The sequence below is a fragment of the Armigeres subalbatus genome, chromosome 2 (assembly GCF_024139115.2).
Source record: "Armigeres subalbatus isolate Guangzhou_Male chromosome 2, GZ_Asu_2, whole genome shotgun sequence".
NCBI lineage: Eukaryota > Metazoa > Arthropoda > Insecta > Diptera > Culicidae > Armigeres > Armigeres subalbatus.
The window spans coordinates 123,286,422-123,306,399 of NC_085140.1; the positions used below are offsets into that span (position 1 = coordinate 123,286,422).

The 19,978-nt window shown below is 41.4% G+C and overlaps 1 protein-coding gene across 1 annotated transcript; it reads right to left on the reverse strand.

Annotated features, from left to right (window-relative positions):
- Nucleotides 1–866: 866 nt before the first annotated feature.
- On the reverse strand, nucleotides 867–7,079 carry LOC134209208 (uncharacterized). The gene has a single exon (XM_062685200.1). It carries the CDS (start codon nucleotides 7,077–7,079, stop codon nucleotides 867–869), a length of 6,213 nt encoding a protein of 2,070 aa, XP_062541184.1.
- Nucleotides 7,080–19,978: the final 12,899 nt, after the last annotated feature.

Sequence of the window (19,978 nt, forward strand, 5' to 3'; positions counted from 1 at the left end):
TAATCTGGGGCGTGGGAGGCAAAATGTCATTCAAATGACATTATGTCAAATGACACGTGACATTTTGGAGAGTTTTCACTCTCCAGCCTTTGATGTTATACTTAGAGCAATGTACCCTTGGACAAAAATATAACCCTACTCAAGCGTTATGAGTACATTCAAAATTATGGAAGAAATTTTGCTTCTAAAGAAAGTGTTGTTGGCTACAGCGAATTGAATTAAATTCCATGAACTTCCTTCCAGATAGTTTTATTTCAACGGACGAAAGTTATAAAATTCCTGAGAAACAAATTATTTTTCTTAGATAAAGAATCACTTAAATATAAAAAAAGAATACTTTAGTGGTTTTCGCTGATTACGTGCAAAGAGTCATTGAAATCCTGTTCCGAACGAAATCTACAAAAAGTTTGTATCAGCAACGTGTGATTCAAAACACTTATAATGTCTCACCTATCTACGGTATTGGCTCAGAGGTAGCTGGCAAGGAGAAACGTGTGGTGCCTGATTTTTCAATTGATCTCTTCTACGAAACCTGTGTTAAACACTTATCTTAGATTTCATGACGTTGTTTAAGATATAGTAATAATTTAGCTCACCTTGGTGTCTAGGCTACCGATTACCTCGCGGAAGATAGTAATAGGCAATAGTTAAGGAAGCTACACTAAGGAGCTAGAGATAAACATAGGTTATAATCTGAGTTCAGCGCTACTAATTATAATTTCATTAAGTTCTCACTTTTCTTTAGATTCCTAATAGAGTTCAACACTAGTATGTAGTTAGCAATTGTAATAAGATAGAAAACACTAGATTAAGGACGTAGATTTAAGTAAATTTCCATTAAGTTAGGACACTAGTAGCATTCACTTTTATCGTGGTTTTGTGTACATCTGGTTTTCATTAACAATCGCTTGTGTGGTTGCAGGTTTGCCTTGTTCATTTGTCAGTGGCGTAGATGTATGTGCGGATGCTGCAGTTTTCGACGGGGCGTAGTCAACACTCCCCCCCGGAATGCGCGAGGACTCTTCCTGAAGCGTATTCGCCACAACGCCTACGTCGACTACCGCTAAGGATACTGCAGGCCGCTCGTAGATGCCTCCAGATGCGGTCTGTACGGTGGCTGATCTTACCTGACCGTCCGGAGCTTGGCAGATAGAGATCACTCGCCCCTTTGGCCAGCTATTTCGAGGAAGCTTCGGGTCTACGATTATTACTAAATCTCCAACAGCTATTGGCTTCGCCGGAGAGAACCACTTCGTCCTTCGAGTAATCGTTGGCAAATAATTCCGAATCCATTGCTTCCAAAAGACGTTCGCTAACTGCTGGGAATGCTTCCAGCTGTTTCGCAGAAGAGTAGGGTTGTCGTCTAGAGGGACCCACGATCGTAAGCCATTAGCCGACCCCAACAGGAAGTGATTGGGAGTCAGTACCGGAGAATCGTCGCCATCAATCGGAATGTTGGTCAGAGGACGGGAGTTCACGATGTTCTCGATCTCCATGAATGTGTTTTCCAGGACTTCGTGAGTCGGCAGTCTGCTACACTGTAATCGTTCAAGATTTTGCTTCACACTTCTGATCAGGCGCTCCCATGCTCCGCCCATGTGTGGAGTGACCGGAGGGTTGAAGTGCCATTCGGTTCGACTGGTAGTAAACTCCTTCATCAGTGCATTGTGATCTAAATTTTCCGCTGCGCTTCGCAGCTCTTTGCTTGCAGCTCGAAGATTTGTCCCTCGGTCACTGTAGATTGCTGCAGGAATGCCCCTTCTAGCCATGATGTTTCGGATGGCCATTATGCAGGAGTCCGTGGTTAGTGTGTGAGCGATCTGTAGATGGATGGCGCGAGTGGTTAAGCAAGTGGCGAGAACCCCCCACCGTTTTTCTGTGCGTCTTCCGATGGAGATCAGCAGTGGACCGAAGTAATCCACGCCCATGTGGGTAAAAGGACGAGCGAAGGCCGATAGTCGAGCTGGTGGCAGGTCACCCATGGCCGGAGGATTTGGTTTTGCGAGGATCACTTTACATTTTTGACAATCTTTTCGGATCTGGCTATATGCTGCCTTCAGGCGAGGAATGCGGTAGCGTTGAAGAATTTCGTTAACTGCCGTTTCGTGATTTTGGTGTTTAAACTGCTCGTGTACAGCAAATATGATCAGACGGGTTATATGATGATCCCGGGGAAGAATTATTGGTTCAGCTGCATCTCGGTCGATAAAGGCACACGCTTTTGTACGGCCTTTGACCCGTAGCACGTTGTTCTCATCTAGAAACGCACACCATTGATAAAGTAAACTAGATCTGGAGATCGATTTCACTGGATTTCTTAAAGAACGGTTTTTAGCGAGGATGGTTATCTCCTCGGCGAAGGCTGCTGACTGAGCGTGGCGAAATAGATTATTTTCTGCGTCGATAAAGTCTCCTTTATTTAGTGGCCCAGACACTCGTGGCTTTCCGCGGCCGCTTCGTTTCAGGTTGTTGATGAAACGCAGAGTGTAGGCCGTTACCCGTAGCAGGTCGGCCCACTTCGAGAAATTTTCCGGATGAATTGCTGGTTCCCTAGCTTGCGTGTGAAATAGCAGATGTGGTCTTATCTCCTCATCGGTGGATTTTCTAGCAAATGGATTAACAGGCCAAACTTCTTTCTTTTGCATAAGAAACTCCGGTCCTCGGAACCAGCGGCTATCACTAGCTAGGTTCGGTGTACGCTTCCACTTGGTACCTTCGTCTGCGACGTTGTGTTTTGTTGGCACCCAATGCCATTCGTTGACATCCGTTGTCTCCAGAATCTCGCTGACGCGGAAGGCAACGAATTGGCTATAACGCCTATGGTCTGATCGAAGCCAACAGAGTACATCTTTGGAATCCGTCCAGAAGACTCGCTGACTAATGTTGATCGAAAGAGATTTGGATACAGTGTCCGCAAATCGGACACCAATGACGGCCGCTTGCAATTCAGACCGAGGGATCGATAGAAATTTGAGAGGCGCAACTCTTGTTTTGGCGCCCACCAAGGCACATTCGACAATACCGCAGTTTTCGAATCTCAAGTATACAGCTGCAGCGAATCCGTTCTCGCTCGCATCGACGAACGTATGCATTTGTGCGCCGGTGTCATCTCTCAAGGGTGTTAAAAGTCTATAGCAGCGAGGAATTTCGATGGATGTTATTTGAGGAAAGATTGCTAGCCAATGCACCCACTTCTCGAACTGCGGATCTTCGATCGGATCGTCCCAACCTACCGATGTTCGCCATATTTCCTGAAGCAGTACTTTCAGAAACATCAAGACGTGTGCTATGAGCCCAAGTGGATCAAAAACCATCATCAGCGTACGTAGAATTTCCCTTTTTGTTGGTCGACGGTTGCCAGAGATGAGTTCCTCGTCGTAACGTCTAGAGATCTTGTAGGTGAAACAATCTTTCGATGTATCCCACCACATGCCGAGGACCTTCTCAGTGGTACTTTCATCACCTATGTTGAGATTCTTTTCATTGGTGTCTCCCTTGCTTACGGCGGACAAGACAGTTTGAGAATTTGAAATCCAGTTCCGCATTTCGAAGCCAGCGGACGCGTGTATCCTGGTTACATCACTTACGAGCTTTATTGCCTCTTCGGTAGATTCCACACTTACGAGCATATCATCTACATAGTGCCGTTTGATTATTGCATTGACGGCTGCTGGATAGTCTCGGTGAAACCGCTTAGCGTTCGTATTCTTAACGTATTGTGCTGTACTAGGTGAACAGCAGGCCCCAAACGTCATCACTTGTACCACGTAGACACTCGGCTCGGATACTTGTTTACCGTCCGCCCAAAGGAAGCGCTGGCAATGTTGGTCCCTTTCTCGTATTGATACCTGGTGAAACATCTCACGGATGTCACCACTCACTGCTATTCGAAATTCCCGAAACTGTATCAGCACGGATAATAGGGATGTCAACTGATCAGGGCCCTTCAGTAGGCAGCTATTAAGAGATACTCCATGAACAGTGGCTGCAGCATCCCACACAAGCCTCATCTTGGTTGGCTTGTTGGGGTTAACCACTGGGAAAATCGGGAGATACCAGATGCGAGATCGTGGGGTTTGTAGCTCTTCTTTTGTCAACTTTCGAACATAGCCCTTGCTGACGTGGTCGTCAATTATCGCCTTCAGCGCCTCGAGTAAAATAGGGTTTTGCTTCATACGGTTGTGCAAGCATCTCCACCGATTTAGCGCCATCGATTTACTGTCCGGAAGACGAACTTCGTCGTATTTCCAAAGGAGTCCGGATTCATATCGGCCACCTAGATAGCGTGTTGTCGTTTCCAGGAGCGTTTGTGCTCGTTGATCCTGATGCGAGACGAGCAGCTTGTCTGGTTTTGCAACCCCTAGACTATCTAAGGAAAAATAAGACTTGACAACTTTATGTAGGTCATTGTCTGTATCCCGTTTGCATTCGCAAATATGCACACTGTGGTGGTTAACGTACCGTTCGGATTTCTCTTCGCCTGTGCAATTTCCAAACACCATCCACCCAAGCCGGGTTTTGACAGCAATCGGTTCGTGGTCTTTACCCTCGCGACTTTTGATGGCATGGCCAAGTTTAGCGTGATCTAGGCCTATGAGGATTCGAGGACTGATTTCACGGTACGACTCGAGGGGCAACCCTTTTAGGTAAGGATATTTCGCCTGAATATCGGCTAGCAAGAGCGTTTGTGGGCGAATTTGTAATGATGGCATCGTACAGACGCCAGACAGCTCGTACTTGGTGGAATTGTGCACGCCAGAGATCTGCAGGTTGATTTGCTGCGACTGTTGCTCCAACTTCTGCGTGCCTCCAGTCCATCTTAGGCACAAAGACTTCGTCGGTCCTTGCACACCCAACTCATCGGATAGACTCTGCTCCATCAGTGTAAGTTCGGACCCATCATCAACGAACGCGTAGGTGCGTATCGCTTTCGTTGGTCCATACAGCATGACCGGAACGATCCTAAACAGGATCTCTGATTGCCCTTGGTGAACGTTGCAGCTGAGATTCGCTCTCCTCGTCTCCGCCTGTGATTTGTTGGTATCCACTACCGTCCTCGGTAAAGGCCTTGGAGCTTCATGCTTTTTGGTGTTGTGTAGTAGAGGGTGGTGAAGAAACTCACATCCGTTCGTTCCACACGGCTTCGACTGCTTACACGAACCATTATGCTTGCGCAGGCATTTCCGACACAGCTTACACTCTTTCACCGTTGCCCACTTAGAATCGTAGCTGAACTCTTCAAAACGTTTACACTTCGCAACGGAGGAGCAAGTTCCTTCACACACCACGCATTGCACTTTCGTAAACACCGGCGACGGCTTTGATTTAGATAATGATTCGGGAACCGTTGACTCCGACTCGGAATGAAAGTTTAGAAAACCGTCTTTTTTACCTTGTCGACTACGTTGCTCACTGCTACTACTACATATCATGACTGTACTAGCGTCCTCAGCGGTGGTGTATAGCCATGCGCTGAAATCAATGAGTGTTGGATTCGGCCTTTCCCGAGAATACCTTGCCCAATCCATCTTGAGTGACGAAGGAAGCCTCTCAACCAGCTCGTATCTTAATGAACTGTTGTAAACAAAGTCGCCAACCTCGCAGGCCTGGATCGTTGCAACGAGGTTCTCTACAGTAAGTGCGAAATTTACAACGGTCTCCAGTTTCTCCATATTGGGTGGCGGCAGTGACCGAACCTTCCGAATGATGGCTTGGATAATGGCCTCCGGTCTCCCGTAGAGCATCTTTAGAGTCGACATCACTCCGGCTACATTCGAGGGATGGAGCAGTCGACACCTCACAGCTTCTAGTGCCTTCCCCTTTAAGCACTTTCTTAGGCGCAGCATGTTTTCTTCATTTGAAAACCCACACATTTGTGTCGAAGAGTTGAACACGGAAAAGAACAGCGGCCAATCTTCTGGGTTTCCGCTGAATTCTGGCATGTCCTTGGAGACCGCTTGGCGAGCAGCAATTTGGCTCCGATTCAAGATGCACACCGTTTCGTCATTCATGGCAGGTGGCGCATGCGAAGGATGTCGATGCAGTGGAGTTGAACGCTGTCCGGGAACAAACTGAGCCCCACCTACCAAGGTTCCAGGATTAATCGAAGGAATGTTAGATGGATGATTCCCAGGGAAACTAGGGTGATGCGTATGTGTACGCTGCGATGGCTGACCTGTACGGTCCAGATGAATCGATGGTCGATTACTGATGAAAGCTAGACTCGGAGCTAGCTGCTCCTGTGGCTGCCTCGAGTTGTTCGATGCTTGTCCGTTGGCGTCTTCTTCATCCAAACCAGAGTCGATCTCCTCACCATGGCGTTCGGTTTCATCCACCCACTCCTGAATCTTCGACATCTTCTCCAAATCACTGATAACCGATGATGTTTGGCTGGCATAATCCCTCATTATCTTGAACTTTCGCTCCAAAAACTTCCTCTCCAACTCGAGCTCAGCATTGAGCTTTTGTAGCTCCAATTCCCTCAACCTACTTGTGTCGCTTCGGAGAGAATTCGTTTTGCTTTGTGACCGCTCTGACACGGCGCCCTTCTTTTGTGGCTCTATTCGCTGTTGCTTCTGCTCCTTCGACGTGATGCAGGTAGTCTGCTTGGTGATAGCACAGGTGGGGGGATTTCTAACTGTTTGCGCAACGTTCTCTGTGGTAGTACAGAACGGACATGTCCACGAGGCATTCGCTACATCGTCGGTAACATCAACACATTCGTAGTGGAACCACTGCCTGCAACCATCACCATCACATTGTACCATTTGATCACTGTCACGCTCACGACACAACCGACAATTAAAACCTTGTTTCCTTCGAACTTCCCGTAGAGGATTTCGTTTCACTTCGAACGCGGGCGGTACTGACTGTTTACCGGTGGAGACTGCGGTACTCTGCTTTTTCGGATATGCTCCTGTACTGCGTGTTTCATGTACCGGTTGAGCATTGGATGGATTCGAATTTACCTGCGTTGTTATCACTGGACCCTCAGCGGCTTCAACGTTACCTCCTGATTGACCGTTCGCCATATCACCAGCGGCGATTTCAAGCTTCGAATTTGTGGATTTCTTTGACATCTCTCGACCGATTCGTAAAGAATTTTATAAGGTGTTGTTGGCTACAGCGAATTGAATTAAATTCCATGAACTTCCTTCCAGATAGTTTTATTTCAACGGACGAAAGTTATAAAATTCCTGAGAAACAAATTATTTTTCTTAGATAAAGAATCACTTAAATATAAAAAAAGAATACTTTAGTGGTTTTCGCTGATTACGTGCAAAGAGTCATTGAAATCCTGTTCCGAACGAAATCTACAAAAAGTTTGTATCAGCAACGTGTGATTCAAAACACTTATAATGTCTCACCTATCTACGGTATTGGCTCAGAGGTAGCTGGCAAGGAGAAACGTGTGGTGCCTGATTTTTCAATTGATCTCTTCTACGAAACCTGTGTTAAACACTTATCTTAGATTTCATGACGTTGTTTAAGATATAGTAATAATTTAGCTCACCTTGGTGTCTAGGCTACCGATTACCTCGCGGAAGATCGTAATAGGCAATAGTTAAGGAAGCTGCACTAAGGAACTAGAGATAAACATAGGTTATAATCTGAGTTCAGCGCTACTAATTATAATTTCATTAAGTTCTCACTTTTCTTTAGATTCCTAATAGAGTTCAACACTAGTATGTAGTTAGCAATTGTAATAAGATAGAAAACACTAGATTAAGGACGTAGATTTAAGTAAATTTCCATTAAGTTAGGACACTAGTAGCATTCACTTTTATCGTGGTTTTGTGTACATCTGGTTTTCATTAACAATCGCTTGTGTGGTTGCAGGTTTGCCTTGTTCATTTGTCAGTGGCGTAGATGTATGTGCGGATGCTGCAGTTTTCGACGGGGCGTAGTCAACAGAAAGTTATGAGCAAATTAGTCAAATGACATGCAGATGACATTTTACAAGCCTGGTTGTGGGGCTGACTTGAAACAAGTGTGCCAATGTTTTGAAACAGATGCCAAGCCGCAAGTACATTTTTAGGACCATAATAAATGCTTGTTCTTCACTCATACTATCTGAGAAAGAAAATATGCCGTTTTCAACAAATTTGAAAACCGTATGTAGAGTTGAATATGCTGGTAAACCAGTGAGGTGTTTAACCTGCATGTCGCGGCCTTCACATGATTTAAGATCATACTTAAATGTTTTCAATATTTTGTTCTGCTTCTCATTGATAGTTTTCAGCTGAGAGTTTTCAGATATAAAATTTCGTCATCCTTTCTCTTCAATTCATTTTCATAATGCTCTATTATACTTGAAAATGTTGAACCGGAGCTCTGTAATTAGTAAAATTTATTTTCAAAATTAGCAAAAAGATACTTTCTTTTAAAACATTTATCAAGTAACTGTAAATCTGGCAATGAACTTACGAAGGAAGAAGTTGAATTTTCAGATGGACTTTCTGCACTAGCTTCGTTAGGTCTACTCTCAATTTGAGTTGGATGAGTTGATGCATTCGTCTGCTCAGGCTCAATTATGATGAATTCATCTTTATTCATAGTTGCATAGTCAAAATTGGTGTCCTTATACATTGTGAACGATGATAAACCCTCGATTATCTCGCTCTCGGTGTTTGATAAATATGACTCGTCTACAATTACCTCATCTTCTTCATATATTATGCCATCTATAACATATTAGTTAAAGTGAGAAATTCAATTATTATGTGTTTGATTACATTCTATACATTCAATAATTTTCGTTTTAGTTGAAAAATTGTTTTCTGATGGATTTCTTGGCGATCTCCTTACTTCTTTTTGCACATTTTCATCTATATAGCACAATAGAAAATCGAATTTTGATAAGTTTTACAGATGAGGCAACGCAATATTTACCACTCTCCAAATTAAGATCTTTAGTGCAATATTTTGCAACTGGTTTTGGGTCCAATTTTAATGTTGGTATCCAGCATGATTTATAAGATTCACCAGGTGAAGCTGGGCTCCCTATGAAAGGCGTAATTTATTTCAAATTTAAATTTAGTCTAAGCACAAAAAATTAAATTCATCTGTTTCGAAGTGTTGCCCACAAACATATAATTTATCAACTTGCTTCCCTGTTGCCTTAACAGTCTCCGCCCACAATCTTCGTCTCATAGCACTACTTTCTGTGCGGATAGCTGGAAACCTGTGAAAGCTCACTTTATCTCGTCCGTACATCGCAAGGCATCCTTCTACGCAGCACCTGAAGGGCATGGCTATGTGATATAGAGGGCTTTTATTGTAAACCACGTCCGACGGCGAGAGCTTTAATTTTGTATTTAGAATCGCTTCCTGGCTAGTTTATTCTTGACTTGAGGAAAGTTTACCTTAAATTACAGCATGAACCTATTAAGCTGCAAGCAAATACAGAAGTTTTTTATAAACTTACGAGTAAGTTGAAAGGAATGTTGGATTAGGTTGAAGGCGATAGAGAGCGAAGCGATCAGCAACGGCGTAGTATCCCAAAATTTGGAAAACTAAATGACGTGTAAATTTCACTGCGTTATATTATATTTAAGATATTGGGTCTGATCGGAAAGTCAATATAAGTCCAATGCCACGCTTGAGGGATGTTCACTCTGAAGTAGTAGAATTTATTTTCGTAGCCTAAATATTGCAGAAACATTAAGTTGTATTAACTTACGGCAATGTCGAGATATCCCCAAGTAACCGTAAGCATTATAATGCTGCTTTAATTCAGCTATATAACTGCACGTAATGCTACCCGTTTAATGTTTATCAGCTTTGAGTGCAGATACAATGCTGATATAATGCCGGAAAAGGCGAATTAGCATGCTACTATAATGCACAGACAGGGAATCAATACTCGAGCAACGCCTAACAATATACCCTTTGTCGTCAACATAGTTTGTTACTGACAAATGCACCTCATAACAAACCTGTATCAGAACCCGAACACAATATGGCAAGAATAATTTGCCTTGCATGCTCTGATATTTCCGAGAATACGATGCCATTTTTGTAATCAGAGTTAGATTCTCGAACATGTCCACAACAGCAGAAACTATGATAGCATAAAACCAAAATTTGCTCTAGAAATAATGCAAAATAACGGTATGAAAAGTTAGCAACAAGATTGTCTTCTTTTTTGTTGCTGACAAATTTTTTCGGATCTTTGTCATTATTGTCTCCGACAAAAACAAAGCTTTGTCGTTGGTTCTCCTTTGTCGCTTGTTTCGCAAGCGCATTTCAGAAAACTTGATTCCCTGAGCACAAACGAAAGCTCAATTGCTGCATTAGTGATGCTAATATAGGGTTAAGGTTAAGAGAGAAACGTCAGATTTTTTCGCTCATTATTTGGAGCCAATTTTTCGCGCACTTTAAAAGAGCTTTTGCGGGTAGATGATCAGCAGCCTATAATGAACAACTTCCGAATCACCACGAATAATAGGAATTGAAGCAAAACAAAAAATATTTTTGCCACGGATGCGATGTCCTATCTTTCTGCTGAAAGGCATATTGAGAGAGCCGTGTCATGCTTCCAGGTTCGAGACCCATATGAGGACATTCTACGACGAAAAATTAGCAAAACATAATATCATCGGTCTAACTTGCTAAGTAATAATTTATAAATAACTTAAATCACCAACAAATAATAATGGCAAAAATATTTTTTTGTTTTGCTTCAATTCCTCTTATTCGGCTCCAAATAATGAGCGAAAAAATCTGACGTTTCTCTCTTAACCCTATATTAGCATCACTAATGCAGCAATTGAGCTTTCGTCTGTGCCATGTAGCATGCTAATTCCAGCCCGGTGGCATCCCTATCTCACACAATAGGTTTGTTTTGCAGCCAACATGGCGCGACCGTATCCCACTGACAGTTCTGTATCCTAATGGGAATCAAATGTGATGTTTGTAAACAAAACACATACTATCATGAATTTTACACTGAGATGTTGGCTGCAAAAACATGGCGTCGTGCCACCCACCTGGCTAATTCGCCTTTTCCGGCATTATATTAGCATTGTATCTGCACTCAAAGCTGATAAACATTAAACGGGTAGCATTACGTGCAGTTATATAGCTGAATTAAAGCAGCATTATAATGCTTACGGTTACTTGGGTGTCCTTCCTTGCTCTTTCGGCCACAGATGCGATGTCCTATCTTTCTGCTGAAAGGCATATTTAAACCATTGCCTCTTTTTTATCGATAGAAATTGTAGTAGTGGTTGTGACACATTCACCCCAGGAAGTTCTCATTATTACATACAGAAATTCCAACCGGTTTTTCTACCAAAATATTTGATTGCATTAAACACTGCTTTTGTTACGCATATAACGCTAATGTAATGCTAATTTAATGTCAATAAACATTTGATCTTGCAGCATTACCGATGCAGATATAATGCTAGATGAGAACTTCATTGCATTTCCAGGGTTGTTATAAAGCTTTGAAGTACCTTTAATGCTGATTTAAAGCCTTAAATTAATGCTTACGGTTACTTGGGTCGTTCTTTACCTACTTGCTGCAATTTACCATGTTTGTGAGAGATTTGTCGGCAGTTTCCGAGATGTCGGATGGCAATCAGACAACAATAAATGTATTCCGGTCAAGCATTTGGATATCCCCGAAAACGAAATCTTTATGCGTAGCATCGGCTTGAGGATTGTTTAATTTATTCTGATGACGGTAAAAAAACAATTTGAAAAATGTTGCTAAGATACCATAGAGCGTCGGAAGCAGTTACTGTCAAAATTATTTATAGCAACCGCCATTATGGCTAGCGTGGAAAGCTGGATAGACATTTTAAGTTGTTGAAAAAGTGGCGCATCTCTACCACCATTACACTTCAACTCCTATGGCTTCCATGCTGGCTCGGCAACAGCTGGTAGTTGGCTCGGTACAAGCCAGAGCTGAACCGATCAAGTCCAACGGTACAAATACAAGAATCTGGGATAAAGTGGGCTCAGTGATTTCCCCCGAAAGGAGTACGGGGAATCAGTGGGATGAGTAAAGCAAGTTCTGTTTGCGATGTTAATCACCCTTAGTGAAGAGGAATTGACCACCGGTAAGGTAGTGTCAGGCCATTTTACCAAACGCCAATTAGAAGAATGTCAACAGTTGTTTTTTTTTTCCTGAGACTGTCAGTAGTGAAAAGTTAGAAATGAGAAGTAAGTAGTCTCATAGTGTGAGGTAACGAATACAACATTTCTCACTTCTCACTTCACAAAGAAGTGAGAAATCAGAAGTGGAAAATGAGTGAGAAGTAAGAAGTAAGGGCTAAAAATGAGTAGCTGGAAATGAAGGAGTGAGAAGTAAGAAGCGTTAATTGAGAAATAAGAAGACAAGTAATAAGTTAGAAGTAAGAAGTGAATCAGGAGTGAGAAGTAAATCGTGAATTATGTTAAATCGAGTTCGAGTTAAAATGAGAACAAAAATTAGAAGTGAGAAGAGAGTACTGAAAAGTCGATAGGAATAGGAATAATAAGGAAGAAGGTGTGAGAAGTGTGGAAACAGAGCTAAGAAACAAGAAAATAATTTTTGAAAAGAAAAAAAACTTTCCTTTCTGATTCCTGCTTTATCTTCATCATTCTTTCTTCTTCTTTCTTCCATCTTCCTTCATCCCTTCACCATCTCTTTTTTTCTCCCTCCTTCTTTGCCCTTTATACCTTCTTCCTTATTTTTTGTTTATTCATCTTTCTTCCTTCTACTATCTTCTTCCATGTTTCTTCTTTTCCTTCCTTCTTCCTTACTGCTCATTTCTACTTTTTTCTTCCTTCATCATTTTTTTTATTCATACTCCCTACTTCTCACTCGCTTCATTCTACTTCCTTCTTCAACCTTTCTTCTTTATTTTTCGTTTTTCACTCATAGTTTTCAGTTTTCTTTCTTTCCTCTACCTTTTCCTTCTTCCTTCGCCTTTTTTCTTCTTTTCTTTATCTTTTCCTCTCTTCCATAGATTTTTTCTACTTTCCCTCTTCTTTCTTCTACCTTCTAATTTTTTCCCTCCACTTTCTTTCTTTTTTCTTCTACCTTCGCCCTACTTCCTGCTTCTTTCTTCCTTCTGCCATATTGATGAAACCTTCTTCTTTCTTCCTTTCCTTTTCTTTCTATCTATTTCTTCTGTGTTCCCTTTTCCTCTTCTTTTTTCTTCTACCTTTTTCCTTCTTTATTTGTCATGCTTCCTCCTCTTCCTTCTTCTTTCTTCCTCCTTTCTAAATCCATAATCTTTCTATCTGTTTCCTTATTCCATGTTTCTTCTTCCTTCTTCTGATTTTTTTTCTATCTTATTCTTTCGTCCTTCTTCATCTTTCCTACTTCCTTCTTCTTTCTTTCTCCTTTTTTATTCCTTCTTTCTTTTGCCTTTTTCGTACTCCAAGCACGAGTAAAGGTTACATGTTCGCTCCAAAAACAAACTTTTTATCGCAGGCTCTGAGAGCCATAGTGTTGTATATCAATCGACTCAGTTCGACATATTGAGGTGATGTATGTGTGTGTACTTATCCTAAACCGATTATTTGCAACAGGTTGGATTCAACGGGAAATTTTGTTGTTCCCTACTGAAAATTGGCTGGATGGGACTATGGCCCGTGCAACACACTTGTCATAGACGAGTTTATGTGCCTTATGTCCAACCAAATCAAGTCATAATAGAGTTGCTGCAACCAGATCAGTCTGAATTGTGCTGCCAGGGGGGCCTAGAAGATATGGCCAAAACACTGTTTTTCTTACGCACGAGAAAGGCAAAATTACCGCAAGGTGGATTAATTAGGGTTTTCCTTATTACATAATCGTTTTCATCATTTTATCTCTCTTAAATTTTCCTTCTTCCTCTACCTTTCTCCTTCTTCCTTTGTCTTTCTTTCTTTATCACCCTTTCATTTTCTCCTTCTTCTTTCGTCTAGCTCCTCCTTGTTTCTTCTTTTTATTCTTTCCTATTATTTTTTTTCTTTCTTCATTCTTTCTACGTCCTTCCCTTTTCCCCTTCTACCTAGTTTTTCCTTCCTTTTTTTCTTTTTTCTACTTCCTACTTACTTTTTCCTCTTTCCTTCTTGTTTCTTTCTTCTTTCTTTTCGTTTTCTTCCGTACATTAACCTCTTTAATTCTTCCTCGATCTTTCATCCTTCTTTTCCAAATCTCTTCCCTTTTTCCTTCGTCTTTCTTTTTTGTTACTTTATCTATCTCCCGCATCTTTCTTTTTTTCCTTCTCCCTTTATTCTTCTCCATTTTTCCTTTTTCCTGTTTTCTTTCTTCATTCTTCCTTCTGCCTTAGTGTTGATTCCTTCTTCCTTTTTTTTCTTTTTCGTTCTTTTACTTTCTTCTTTCTTCTTCCTATTTCCTCTTTCTTCTTCAATATTGCTTCTTCCTTCTTGCTTCTTCATTCTTCTTGCTTTCTACTTCCTTCTGTCTTATTTCTTCCTTATTCCTTTTCCCTTCTTCCTTATTCCTTCTACTTTCTATCTTTTTCTTCTTCCTTCTTTTATTTTTTCAACTTTCTTCCTTTATACTATTCTTACTACTTTCTTCCTTTTCCTTTTTTTATTATTCTTTTCTTTCTTGCTTTCTTAGTCCTCCACTCTACTTTCTCTAAATATCTTCTTACCATTTCTATTTGTTTCTCTTTACTTCTTCTATCTTTCTTCTTTTTCCTTCATGCTTATTCTTGCTTCTTTTTGCTTCCTTTGATTTTTTTTGCTTATTTCTCTTCGCTACTTGATTCTTTCAATTTCTTTCTTCATATTGTTTTTTTTTTCTTTTTTTCTTCTTCTTTCTTCTGACGCGAATGGTCAGCTATTGAAACGCTTCGAGCAACTTTTCCAAATGCCAGCCACCACCACCACCTCAGAATGATCTGCCTAGTATCCGACGTAAACATCCATCAATATCGAAGCTCCATCACTGCTGGAGATTCAAACAGACATCCGAAGCATGAAATCGTACAAAGCTCCAGGGGTCGATCGCATATCAGCCGAGATGCTCAAAGCTATACGTTCGTTCCAAAAACAAACTTTTTATAGGAGCCCCGGAGACCCATAGTGTTATATACAAATCGACTTAGCTCGACGAACTGAGATGATGTCTGTCTGTGCGTGTGTATGTATGAGCGCAAACAATACTCAATCATTTTTAGGCACTTATCCTTCACCGATGGTCGCAACAAGTTGCATTCTGTGTGGCTCCAAATGGCTGGAGCGAAATGCGATGACAGCAGCTCTCCGTCGGGGCGTTTGCACGCCGCGGAGATCTGACAAGAAGAGGCCAAGTCGTGGCTTGCTGCTTATCGATTGACACGCTGAGGTGGTAATATATATAATCACACGCTGATGGTAACTTACTCAAACCTCACATTCCCCTTCTTCTCTCACAAAAAAAGGAACAAAAAAAATCCTCTAGCATAGGAAGCAGTGTTTTTTTTTTCTTCAAACTAAATTCCAAAATAAACTTGTCTTAACATCGGGGTTTTCAATCGAAGAACAACTATACACCCGATCCTTTTTTTACACGGGGGATGCGTTCCGTGTAAAAAACGATTCCAGTTCAAAATTTGAAAATCCGTGTAAAAAAAGTTTTATGATTTCTCGACGAATCATGCAAAGTGGAGCAACTTTGCAAAAATTTTGTATGGGATTTTTTTACACGGCCGTGTAAAAAAATCCGTGTAAAAACAGAATCGGGTGTATTGAAGTCAATTGATTGTCTCGTTTAAATGGTAATCTAAGTTGGTATCTAGTGTTATGATATTGATCTCTCAAGATACATTATGGATTGCAGCAATAATCTAAATAACTTATTCTTCCGAATGAATCCAACTATCAGCCTCGTGTATGGTAACACCGTCTAGCTGACCTTCAACATGTCGATGTTGAACTTCCGAACAATCGCCTTGAAAATGATATTTATTTAAAAAAGATAGAGGTACCATACCTCAATTTTAGACTTATGTTAACTAGTACTATTGGCCAACCACTCCAAACTCTAGTTTTTTGAAAGCTGGCAACGTTTTTTTAAACTTCGTGAATTTCGGATATCTGATCCAACGGGCAATTCCGATATGACTACTAAGTCAGTGAATCCCAAAATAAACTTCAAGATAATGTGTTTCGCCTTCCAAACAACTTTGTGGCATATGATGGTTCTCCATATGTCTCAGATTCCGTTAGAATAAGCTTAACTTGTGGTCTCATGTATACTGTCAATGGCATAAATTTTAAATTAAAATTATTTTAACCAAAATCTATGCTTCCAGGACTTATCCTGGAATTTTCTAGATCGGCAACACTTTTTTTCGGCAGTCTCCCAGCCGCGCTTTATGATTTACCAAATCATAAACTATTTTACAGCGGTTTTTCAGACGCATCTTGTGAATTTCCAAACCAGAACCAATTTACCATCGGTCTTCCAGACACGCTTTGTGATTTCCCAACCACAATCCATTTTCCAGCGGTCGTTCCGACGCATTTTGTGAATTTCCAAACCACAATTCATTTTCCAGCGGTCGTTTCGACGCGCTTTGTGATTTTCCGAACTACAATCCATTTTCCAGCGGTCATCCCGACGCGCTTTGTGATTTTCCAAACCACAATTCATTTTCCAGCGGTCGGCCCGACGCGCTTTGTGATTTTCCAAACCACAATCCATTTTCCAGCGGTCATCCCGACGCGCTTTGTGGTTTTCCAAACCACAATCCATTTCCAGCGGTCATCCCGACGCGCTTTGTGATTTTCCAAACCACAATTCATTTTCCAGCGGTCGGCCCGACGCGCTTAGTGATTTTCCAAACCACAATCCATTTTCCAGTGGTCATCCCGACGCGCTTTGTGGTTTTCCAAACCACAATCCATTTCCAGCGGTCGTCCCGACGCGCTTTGTGATGTTCCGAACCACAATCCATTTTCCAGCGGTCGTTCCGACGCGCTTTGTGATTTTCCAAACCACAATCCATTTTCCAGCGGTCATCCCGACACGCTTTGTGATTTTCCGAACCACAATCAATTTTCCAGCGGTCATCCAAACGCGCTTTGTGGTTTTCCAAACCACAATCCATTTTCCACCGGTCTTCCAGACGCGCTTTATTGCAATACGAACCTTTTTGGTTATAATTTCTTTCAAACCATCAAATACTGTATTTTTCAAACATTAAACACTTGAATTCAACTCACCTTTTGAAATCAGCGTCAGGATACAAAAAATAACCTGGCAGGATCGCCAAAATGTGTGGCTCCAAATGGCTGGAGCGAAATGCGATAACAGCAGCTCTCCGTCGGTGCGTTTGCACGCCGCGGAGATCTGACAAGAAGAGGCCAAGTCGTGGCTTGCTGCTTATCGATTGCCACGCTGAGGTGGTAATATATATAATCACACGCTGATGGTAACTTACTCAAACCTCACACATTCAACGGGGAATCCTGTTCCATTATTTCCTATTGAAAATGGGCCAGATCGGACTAAGGCGCCAACATCGCTAGGTGGATTAATCAGGGCTTTTATGTTTTCTTTTTTCTTTTTTCGTCTTCGTTTTTTCCCTTTTCTTCTGGCGTTTAGCTTGTTTTTCTCTTTCTTTTATTCTTCTTCCTTTTTGACGTAGAACTACGTCTGTCTTTTCAATATTGGGGTACACTTTACGATTGCAAAAAATTGAAAAACGTCACGAAAATATGATAGACTTTGATCGTTAATATCTCAGCCGTTTCTCCATGGATTTTCAATTTTCTTCGACCATTCGATCAAGGATGAGTTAACGCTTCATACCCGATGCACACTGTAGTCGTTTTTTACGCGGTTATTTTTACAGGCATCGCTTTTTATGCGATTTTTTTCATTCAAATTTCTGGATTTCCGCGGTTTGTTCAGACATATTTTGGGATTTACGCGTTCTTTTACGTTGTTTTAATTTACGCGGCCCATTTTCTTCGCGTAAAAACTGACTCTAGTGTGTTATAATATCTATATATGATAATGTTTACTATTAAAAACTTGCTAACAGTTAGCACTCGGTTTCGGTGAATCAGTGAATCCCGTAAGTGCATCGCAAACTTCTTCTTCCATAGCACTACATTCCAACTGGAACTTGGCCTGCTTTTCAACTATTCTATTAGCAATCTATTAGCATTTCTTTAGTTATTACCTGAAAGCTTCTTATGTCCGCCATTGCAGGGCTTTTAGCTGGTGCAGTTCGTTTCTGCTAACTTAAACGTGCGTTTTCTCTCGAAAGCTTGGGGCGTTTGACGCCAGCTTCTTGCTTACGTCTATTGATGCCAATAGAGGAGCTCGGATATCTTCGGATATACCCCGTTAGGCATAAGTACGTTAGGAATAAATACGTTAGGCATAAGTATGTTAGGCATGATGAACGTTAGGCTTAACATACATTATGCCTAACGTCCGTTATGCCTAACGTCCATTATACCTAACGTCGCGGACCAGAATCTTCTTCGCTGCTGCAGTGAATGCGTTCTGGTAAACTTTCTTTGGCTTGTTCTTGCTGATTCGTAGGTTTCTGCCGGAGTAAACGCTAAGTCCGACGCAACTCACGTGAAGGAATAATAATTATTATCAATAAACTGTCAAACTTCTTTGTCGCGTCTACTCCGACTTCCTGCATAGAATGACCACCAAACGCCGTTGACAGCCCAGCTTTCGCGATGGGCTTTTTTTGTAATGAGCCACCAGGGGCTTAGACAGACTTAGTGACGGGTACTTAGTCTCTGTTCCAGTTTGCGTCGGCGAAGGTTGCAGCTGTACACTATCAGCCAGTGTTGTGCTTTTCAAATTTTAAACCAAATGTAATACCAATTTAATGTCAACAATGAAGTTCGGATGTTTGGCATTGTGTTTTGGTGTTATGTAGGAAAATAAGTTCAAAAGTAGCATTTACCAATGCTTCGAATCGAGATACAATCATCGAACGATTCTTACTCTCTAACGAGTTCTTATCAATTGATAATTTGAATATGTGAACGCTTTCATCGTGAACGTGTTGTTCATCCTTGATTATTTGAAAATTTTATTTTTATCTTCCTTTTCAAATGTTGGTCCAAAAATTATGTACATCACCAGTTTTCGTAATGCTCACTCAATCTCAGGAGCATAGGGTAAACAACAAAAGCAGATTGAAAAACGCTTGGCTTGGTCTCATCGCAAAGAATAGTCGAAAACCTGTACATTACATACAGCTAAGTAGTTCAACGTCACCTTTGCGTACAACCCGATTGGGCTGCACCTTTGAGTTTTTTTTCCTTCTTTTCTCCTGCTTCAAACTTATTCCTTCTACCTTCTTTCTTTTTTGGTTTTCATTTTTCCTTATTATTATCTCATTCGGCCTTCTATTTTATTCCTTAATTCGTGTTATTTGTACTTTCCATCCAACTTTTTCTTATTTTTCATTTTCCTTCTTCTTTTTTCTTCCTTCTTCCTATTTTCTTTTTCTCTTCCACTCAACAGCTGTACCACGTTGAACAAGAAAGGCAAAAATATTTATTCATATATTTGGGCAGGTCCATCAAACGCCTGTCCTCTGCTTCATAATCATTCTGACCTCTACTAGGTTCCACAGTCACATAACGGGTTCAGCTTCTTCCAATTGTATTAATTTTAAGCTTGCGAATAGACTATGCCCAGATGGCTTGGCTATCTTTCAGTGGTAGAAAGCTAATAGAAAACATTTAAAACGCGAAAGAATTATAATAACCGGCTCATAAACTTTCCCAATCTTGCCCCTCATCTGTCGATAACGGAGTCTCATTAAATTGACCTACCCTTGGGAACCGGATTCCCCGGGTCATCATATGATCGGTGCTCCACTACTGCCTTCTCTCCGTAGAGGTCGATGGAATCCCAGAAGCGGCGGTCCAAGTACTACCAGTAGTAGTTGTAGTAGTTTTGGATGTCTTACTTCCAAATCGGAATAAAACGCCCGGTCTCCTCGGAATAAACGGATTGCTCCGCACGCCTCCTCCATCCTCACTCTTGGCCATG